At 44.8% G+C, this 9978-nt stretch overlaps 1 protein-coding gene across 1 annotated transcript; it reads right to left on the bottom strand.

The window, feature by feature from the left end:
- Positions 1-1470: 1470 nt before the first annotated feature.
- Positions 1471-2285, bottom strand: BHQ10_001379 (uncharacterized protein; the record flags this gene model as incomplete). The annotated part of the gene is made up of 2 exons (XM_040873408.1): positions 1471-2147; positions 2216-2285. 2 exons carry the CDS (start codon positions 2283-2285, stop codon positions 1471-1473), a joined length of 747 nt encoding a protein of 248 aa, XP_040729884.1.
- Positions 2286-9978: the final 7693 nt, after the last annotated feature.

Raw genomic sequence — 9978 nt, forward strand, 5'->3', positions numbered from 1 at the left:
CTGGTGAACGTATTCTCGGATGTATTTCTGCAGATATATGAGTATCCGCAACAGATCGGATCGGTTCTGATTCTACACGGTCTTACCACACAATGAAGCTGATGATAGACATCTTTTCTCAAATATCTTAGTAGCTGAAGGAAGACCAAATGAGAAGTTACCTACCAAGAGTGCCATAGAAATCTCCCGAGTCATCAGAAATGGGCACTGAAGTTCTACCCAATTGATCTATCTCGTCCGGATGAATTCGAATATTTGCATCTAGAGCACAAGTAAGTGCAAAATTCGTTGCGTACTCAGGAAAGGAAAAGCGGAGCAGTCACTTTTGAACAGGGCGTTCCATGCGACATCGCTCTCCGGATTTGGTTTCCCGTTAAACTTGCTGTGATGTTCGAAATCTGCATGTATTGTTTTCTTCTCCGACTTTACTGCTTCTCTAGCAGGGGCTGCCTTTGTGGTTAGTATGATAACTGAATCGCGAGATTGAGAATCCATCTTACAGTAAATCATCGGTAGTTCGCATGTCGTGGTCCTTGCGGGCGTCCGCAACAAAATGACTAGGAGTAACAAGTTTACCACAAAGAGACACAGGTGAAGCAACAGAAAACGCAAACTAAGATATGAATTTGATTTTCCTATCTTCTCAGAACCCTCATCCGAGTACTCATTTTGCAGCAAAGGGGTTTCAACTCTCTCCTCGTCTGAAGACATATTGGCTTCTTTGGCATGATCTGCAAATAACGATCAATGGATATTCTTATTAGTAAGTGGTCAGTTCTACTCTGATTCTAGGTACGTATGCTCAAAATTCCAGTGAAACAAGCATTGACCAAATACGAATTTTGTGGAGTATGCGGAGTCACCACTGAAGCTGCAAGGTCAGCAACCAGATAGATTATTCATATACATGAACAACTTGCAGATGGATGCATTCTGCATCCTAATCCCGAAGTATGAACTGATTTTAGTTAGTTCAATTGTTCAATTGTCTTAATTTGCTACACTTAGTGCAGCTGAGGAACCTCTGCGTTACAACCATTTACGCTATGGGAAGCGACATTATCAGGATTAACTATATACTCTGCAGGGGCTTGCTTAACGCTACCCAGGTACTGTACTACTCACCCCTCCCAGAAGATTTATTTTGATGAGCAGAACATGGTGTGCACTTCATTTACGCCAGCTCTCGCATATGGTCTAATTTATAAGCTTCAATCTACGACCAGTATCTACTAAAGATCAGGCAATAACAGGATTCGTCTCAATTCAACACTAACTTAAGGAGTGAATAGTATAAATGACGCAAAACCAGGCAAAATTAGCAAATTGAAGTCATTAAATAAGTGTCATATCTCCTACTGCTGCGCTTGCAAAATCAGGTCCATCTTCAAGCCACCATCACTACTCACAATTCCCACACGCACCAGTTCATCACCACTAATGAAGGGGGTCTACAGACAGCTAAGCCACCTAGTCATCATAATACTTGTGGATAACGTAGTTTCCGAGAGCAGCTTCATCGTCGCGTTTGGTCTTCTCGTCGTATGATTTGTGGATGTCATAGTTCCCAAGAGCCGCTTCGTCGTCGCGTTTGGTCTTCTCTTCGTATGATTTATGAATGTCATAGCTTCCAAGAGCAGCTTCATCATCACGTTTCGCGATTGCGTGGTCTTCATACGATTTGTGGATGTCGTAGCTTCCAAGAGCCGCTTCATCATCGCGTTTGGTCTTCTCGTCGTACGATTTGTGGATCTCATAGTTTCCAAGAGCTGCTTCATCGTCACGTTTGGCCTTCTCGTCATAGGATTTGTGGATTTTGTAATCTCCTAGAGCTGCTTCATTGTCACGTTTGGTCTTCTCGTCGTATGATTTATGGATCTCATAGTTTCCAAGAGCTGCTTCATCGTCACGTTTGGCCTTCTCATCGTAGGATTTGTGGATTTTGTAATCTCCTAGAGCTGCTTCATTGTCGCGTTTGGTCTTCTCGTCGTATGATTTGTGGATCTCATAGCTTCCAAGAGCGGCTTCATCGTCACGTTTTGCAATTGCGTGATCTTCATATGATTTGTGGATCTCATAGTTTCCAAGAGCAGCTTCACCGTCGCGTTTACTCTTGCCGTCTCTGACGTTCAATCCTGTATCGATCCCTTCTTCGGTTAGCAGAAGTAGGAGAGAGAGAGAAAGAACACAAGGGGGGTTGGTTTTTAGAGCATACCAGGAATGGCGGCTGCGAAAGCAGTAGTGGTGAAGAGGGAGAGAACGATGAGGGCAGAATGAGCACGCATTTTTGAATGTCTCTTTGAGGTGAAATGCGTGGGATTGACAAGTTACTACTTGAGTTGTCTGAGATTTCCGAACGATGAAGTGAATCAAACCCTGACGTAAGTTGCCATGTCAATGATAACCCAGGCCTCTAAATACGTCGAGGTTGACCTCAAATTTGGGAGTACTAGCAGTCTGACATTGCATATGCATGGATTCAAGTGTTCTTCTAGCAACCAAATACATCGATGTCTGACAATGCATACCATTCTGTCTGCTTCTGGTTGTATTGAGATCCTTCATTGGTTGCCCTGGGTGTCCTACCAAGCAATGTCACATTGTCAAACCCATTAATCTAGAACTCAGCAACATACCCTATATCCGTTTCTGGTACCACTCAGCCAGATTGCAGTAGGCATAAATGACCCCGCTTGAGGAGCTCAGATTCTAGCTCGATTCACGTATTCACATGCAGGTCTATAGCAAAGGGATATCTCAATCGCTTTTCAAGGCATGTGAAGTCTTCTCCTACGTTACGCGACCTTTTCATGCCTGCACAACCCTCCAAAACAAAGCTTAGACCAGTGTGGCCAAAAACAGGGCTAATCAAATAGGGGGTCAAGTTTGAGAGAGAGATGTGTAACAAGAAATTCCGTGATCCGGGAGACAGCCGATCCGTAGAAGAGCTAGAGAAAAAGTGATTTGCCAGTACGAGTACCTAGGATTAGAACCCTAGTCAGATCCCATCTCTATATTTTGTGGGGGGCCCTTCAATACGCTTCAATTCTCAAATTCAAATCTCTACATCAGCTTCTTCATTTGGCGAAAGTTCGTTAAGCCGCACATACCCGTAATTCGTTGAAGATACCACCGCATCTCCAGAAGTGGCCAACTCGGCAACGATGACATTTGGGTTTCGGGAGTAGTGAAAGTAAAAGATTTTATCAGACTTCATACCTTTAAACACCTGTTCTCCTCCATCATTGGCCACAGCAATCGTGCCAGGCTGCATCTAGAGTGATAGCCCACGAGAAGATACAGGAACAGCGAGAAGATCGATACCATATACCGTCTGCAGAAGTATGTCAGTCTTTCGTATAGCCGTATTTGGTACTGGCTGCTGCCAGAAGAGCTGGACTTTCATGGTGATTGTGTTATTGTTGGTTGTAGTAGTAGTAGTCTCGTTCACTGAATTAGGGCTTTGCGGCGGTTGACGGTCGAAGAGCAAAATGTGCTGCGTTCTATATCGAGCGTGCCTTCGCGTCTCAGACAGATCAAATTTAGACACCCGTTCAAATTTCCTTGGGAGCGCTTACTTCCAGCTATCTACACGCTTGTAGTCAAAGAACAGCCTCAGAATATCCCAGAACCTAGAAAGGTTTTAGAAGGTGGGTTGGGCATATGGGGACGACATCGACCGCTGGTTCACCGGATCCTGTCAAGACGCATGAAATACCCGGGTATCCCTTTTGCTAGGTACACTGATGGAAAGAAAGTAAAAAGTCGTTGAGTGATCGCTCAATGGTCAATGCATAAAACAAGAGCAACGAACACCGTAAGCTCGCATATTAGTCAAATTCCGCTGCTTTGGATTCGTAGTATTCCCTCTCTCAATCGGCGCCTTATCTAGCTTTATGATAAAGAGTTGGCCATATTTTCAGTAGGATGGTATACCAATGTAAAAGCAACGCCCACCTTGATAAATAGTTCGCCTGAAGTCATCCATCAGCTCATTCAGAACCTCTATCCACACTTTATTGCAAATATACCTATTCATTTAACTTCGTGATATCGGTGACTCGACAAAAGGCCCAGAATGTCAGAAGCACCTTATTCGCCTGTGTTGGCCTGAACCTGAATTTTATGCGCCGTAAGAGCCAGGTGCGTACTTCTGAGCGCTCATTCCCCTGCTCTTTATCGATGTCGAGATTGATATCGGCGGATCCTGTATTTGATGCCATCATGGGATCTTGACGCTAACGATTCTAAAAAAAAAAAAAGATGATGATAGAGGTAATTATCTGTGTTTCTGAAAATATTTTTCATGAATAAATTTACATACCCATCTGCTCTCTTGAGAGCTGCTTTTAGACAAAGGGTTGGAAATTCTTGTTAAAACTGATGCTAAGATAACGGATAAGCGTCCAGATCATTTAGATAAACGCCTTTTGAGATTGAATTTCCTTGGATCATATAACAGACGACAATAATGGAAGGGTCCTGGATTCTTTGTTTTTCCTTTTTGATATCCAAGGTTGCAGCATACATCGACTTAAGGCCTGAAATTCTAGTATTGGGTCCGAAAATTATGTTCAAACTTGACGATTCCAGATGAAGACTCACTCATATTCCTGCATCTGTATGGCCCAAGTTCGTGAACCGTGACTGTGACTCTTCCAATTGAAAATATGATGTCACAGTATCATTGCAATCATGGCGTGGGAAGGCGACTCCGGCTTGATGAGGATCGAAAGGGGTTTCAAAGAGGGATAATATGACGACGGAGTACTGAGCCTCTATCGTTCACGATCATCACATGTGACTTGGACCAGACATGATGGCGGAGAATGATATGATCCTTCTCTGCAACTCCTTCCAATCCTCATCAAGCCAGACATCTCATTCTCTGGCCACCTTATCGAACAGGTTTCAAAGACCGTTGATGTTCGCAGAAACTTAAGTATCAAAGCTGCATCTGCAGAATATTTGGCACTAGACAGCAATCGTCGAAAGGAAACCGCGAAATGAAGGTGTAAGATTTGCAAGACGAAGAAATGTGACTTGTTTCCAATCCAGCTCAGGACTCGCGAAGAAACCGGGGTGCGGCAGATCGTTGATAGAACACCTTTGACGTTGTAACAATGCAGGGCTTTATAGCAGTTGAACGAAAGTCGGTAGGCTTCTTTGGATATCGTGTTTTCCAATGAGGTCGTCAGAGGAAACTCCACAGTCAATAAATTGCTTTGGGTAATTCATCGTCTCGAAATCAGGCGATTGATCCTGATTCTTTAATTTGTCCACGAGATGGACCATCAAGCTTTTCAGACCTGGGAGCCTGAACTCAGGCGTTGGATATTTCAAGTCCTAAGAGTTATTAGAATTAGGAATCTATTTAGAGACTGGATGGGGGTTCTACGGACCTCTTTTTCAAGTTAGCTTCTTGTTTAACCAGGGGTATGCCTGGACATTCAAAGCTAGGAGGATAACTTCTTGCAATTGGCGCCCTTTGACGTTTCTCAGGTGGTAATTTGTGCTTTTTGTTCTCCTTTGTATGCGGATTTTCGACATGTTGCGTTCTTTTGGGGAATTTGGATTTCCGATGTTGTAAGTCTGTGTAGTTCGGCGCCTTACGCATTTCTCGCCATCTGTCGCTAATAACTTGAAGTTCTTGAAAGTGAGAACCATATAGTTGAATAGCCAGGTCAACGTACGCATAGCTCGTCATGAGCTACAGAGTTTGACATATGCAAGGTAATCATTCGCACTGACACCGGATCGTAAGCCTTGCGTATCGAAACGACTGCCCGAGTCTTAGTGCAAAATATCATAGGCGAGACATAAGGCATGTATCGGTCACTCTAATCCCAGAAATAGTCTTGTTCTCGCTGTGGTCGCAATTTGTGAGCATTTTCGTTCGACTAACGGTCTTGATATCTCGAAAAAGTTATGTTGTCGTGAGGTATCCAAGAAGTATGATGTTGTGGAAATGCGGTAGAAAATGATAGAGAGACTTCTCTGGATTTCAATCTTGCTGGGATTAAAGTCTCATTACGATCCTCTGCGTCGGCTTCCTCAATACTCTCAGCTTCCTCGGAGTCGTTCTTTGAGGTGGCATTTTGTTCATGATTTGTTGAAGTCTGCATTGAAATCCAAAACAGTTTGTTAAGTGTAAAGTGGTCTTGCAAGACTCTTACAGGATTTTCAGTCTGAGTTGACCAACTTGATTCAATATAATCGTTGACTGCACTGAAATTTGCAATCATCTTCGAAACTGGTACATTGGGCTTTGATTTCAGGTGCATTGTGCAACCATCCTTTTGTTGCCGAGACTTTCTGAAGTAAAGATGTATATTGGACGAATGGTGCTGTATCGAAGTCGATAGTGATATTGTTTTAGGCACCGTTGAGTGACTAGTCCATTCCCGCAGGGTCAAGAAGAAATTCGCAACGACTTCCTGGATAGGTGCTTCTGTGAGAAGTGCCTCTGTGCGCTGTCTGTGGTTGAGGCTCTTGTTGGAGCTCCTGTTGGAGCTGAACTCGTGTTCCTCGGTATGTTCCATAGATGGAGATTTTTATCGCCTTTACGAGCTGTAGTCTCCTGAGTTGATGCCATTGAGTTTGGAGCCTTTCCTGTGGTGCACTCATTTTGGCGTAGAGTGCTCCAGGAAGCATAACGACGTGTGAGAATTGATGCGGCGTTCGACGACCATCAATTCGTCTGCCTCACTTCGGTATCCATCGGGAGGCAATGGCTCAGAAATATGGCTTGATGAAGATTGGAAGGAGTTGTGCGGACTTGTTTCTTGTGGCGTTGTCGAACATGAATATATAAGGACTCGAGGTTTGGTAGCCATGATTGTGTTCGAAGCATTGTATATATGAGGTCTTTGATTTCAGTCAGGCGATCAATCTTGAAACCATACTGATTTAGCCAGCATGGCATCATAGATTAAAAAAAGGCATCCTCAAGTTGATCTTGATGGAGAAATGTAGACAGGACGGTGGGAAAACTGATAGGAGAGTATTTGAGGAAGGAGCGAAGTTGCCGTTTATGTAGGCAACTACCACATCTGCCTAGGGCATTCAACTTCCTGATATGGCTGTTAATACCTCTTTGAACCACGAGCATTCTCGCGGGCCAATTGTCAACTGCACCAGAACATGTCATATTTGGGTAAAGGAGTGAATGTTACACTGAAGCGTTTGTCCGGAAATGACATGTCTACTACTATGCGATCGTAACTATGACAAACGATGTTTATTTGATATCAGTTTTCCTAGCAAAGAAGGTCTCTCTACAAAACAAAACCCTTCACAACTGTCATACAACCCCTGTCGTTGTCTGTATGCTGGTCTCAATGTATGCAATAGGTCGTGCGGTTAGGGCAAAGCGTCCGGAGGACGGGAGGAACAAAGTACAAACAACGGCAGCACTCCGCAAGCTTCGTTTGTCCTCATTATTATGAACTTATTTTGAAAGAGACTCTGATCCGAAGACTCATCCATAATCGATGTATCTATTATAGTGCTATTGATATCTAGCTAGTCGTGACTCGAATATTCGCCCCTGACGAGTTAGGGTTCGGTCGATCGGAGCCCCTAAGGCAGCCGTCCATGCCTAAGGCATCGGACTGCACTGCATGTCCCCACCAGAGCTCAATTAAAATGTTCATCCAAAAGGCCGAAAACCGCCCAAAGAAATTTTGTGATCGTCCAGCTCGAACCATTATTCACATTAATAATGGATACCACATTTGTGGTCCATCTTGGATGGGTTCAACGTGTCGAATGGATCCCGGCAGAAGGCCGCACGGATAAGGGATTGCCTTCTACGATGCTTCCATGAGAGCTTCTATGGAGTCAGTCCATCGTTACCAGATTGGGGCACGGTGGATCCCAGATCCCGTTTTTGCTTCTTTTTTTTCTTCCTTCTTTTCGGGTTGCTTCTTTCTGGTAGGCTACCTAATCTGCGAGACCGCTTAAGCTCGGCAGTTAGTTCAAAATTGACACATGGATTGTCTGCTTGTCCTTTAACTAGCGAACCAAGCGTGTTCGCTGCGTTACTCATCAGATTTTACGTAGGAAGACAGAAGAAGTGACGCGCGATGAGTGGGTGGCGCTTGATTCATGGCACTGGACTACTACTTAGTGCAGTAACGCTGCCACGCGACAGACATCAATGAAGACTAGTCGACCAGGACTAATTTCAAAGTTGATTCCATGTAAATTCAAATGCCGAGGGTAAGTAAATCGGCGACCTCGAGTATTGTGCAACCCGACAGCCGATGTACTACGTAGTACGTAGTACTCATATATCCGGGCAGAAATTCGGAAGAAGACAAACAGAGTTCACGAGTGCAAGTGGATGGATCATTGACGCTAGGGAGTGGGCGGGCGGGTCGCTAGTCGGATTGTCGGGATGCAGTCGCATTGGCTGTGCTTCTGTTTGTCCAGAAGAAAAAGAAAAGAGAAGCAAAGGGCGGTAGGAATGAATGATGGAGGAGAATTCTCTGTGACATACTCCGAGATAAGGTCAGCCTACATATGCGAGTACGGTCGCTTTTGTCAGAATCAAAGTCGCCGATGCAAAAACAGAAGGATGGTTACTACTTATTAATAATTAATTATAGTGATGATCAGTAATGATGGACTAGAATATTAAAGGAAATGTCCGTCGGATCTAGACACACTCTCGGACGGGGCGTCCAATGGCAAATGCCGCACATCCTTGCACAGTAATCATTAACTGCATACAAATGTAGAAGGTTCTCCACGCAACGGCTCCGTACGCGAGTCGAATTTCCCAACAGAGTAAGTCTTCTTGTGACTCTCGACCAGATCATGGTGACGGACAAGAGAATCATTCGATAATAGACAGAAGGAGGAATGAGTATAGCGACGATGATTATATACTACGTAATTTACCGAGCATACGCATCAGTAGACAATTACAAAATACTAATATCCCATAAGACTATGCAGGTAAAAATAGACTGAACAACCGCGGAGAAGAGGAGGACGAGGATCTGGAACGGTAACATTCCGTTCCGGTCATTCTGTCATCGACCGGTCAGTCTGCACGGAGGATGAACACTCGATCAGCGTCCCTTTACCGTCTCTCTGGCAGAGTAGACGACATCAACAGTCCACGGCTATCCTATCGATCCCTTAGCCACTTGCCACGTTGGTGTTCGTGTTTCACGTTTCATCTTGATAGATGTAGATGTTATCGATAAAATTAATCATGCCCCCCGATACGAACGCAGCCCCATCGCGCGGGCGGTGATTGGCGCAAGGAAATCCCACCTCGATCCTCCGTAGACCGGCCACTGGACGGCCACTTAATATTAATCGCATTGTCCTTCGGCCCTCATTTTGCTTCTTCTCAATTCTTGTGCTTGTACAGTCCTACCTACTATCCTCATCATCACAACGTGGCGGATCTTCGCCCACCATTTTGCAGGGAACATCGTTTTGCCTCAATATTACCGTATCGCTGTGTGCGCTCAGCTGGATCATCCCTTCCTCCGCCCTCCCCAGACAACTACCCTAGTCCGAGCCAGTGGCACTAGGTTGCTAGGTTGCGAGGTACTATCTGCAACGCCGCGGTTAATATTAGTCTACACTACGTAAGGAATACGAGCTATCACCCGCAAAAAGCAATTCATCGACGGCCACTATTTTACCGCTATTCCCCGTTGGAGATCGACTTTAAAGCATACGGTTCCCAGCGACCCGGGACCGCCACCAGACTCGCCCTTGCCGTGACATCAAGCTCATTACCTCATCTGCCACAATACCCTGACGACGATTTCGAGATTTAATCAGAATATTGGACACCGAAATCATGTCTGGGATCATGGCCAGGCCTTGAAGAACGAGACGAGAGACGAGAGAGACAGTGAATGGTCTCATCATAGACCATGGATTTCATTGTATGTCATCTCCTTCCTTCTACTGTGTTGTTGTGTCTAGTCGCGCGTCGCATCGCATCGC

Source organism: Talaromyces amestolkiae (assembly GCF_001896365.1).
Source record: "Talaromyces amestolkiae strain CIB chromosome Unknown scaffold2.1, whole genome shotgun sequence".
NCBI lineage: Eukaryota > Fungi > Ascomycota > Eurotiomycetes > Eurotiales > Trichocomaceae > Talaromyces > Talaromyces amestolkiae.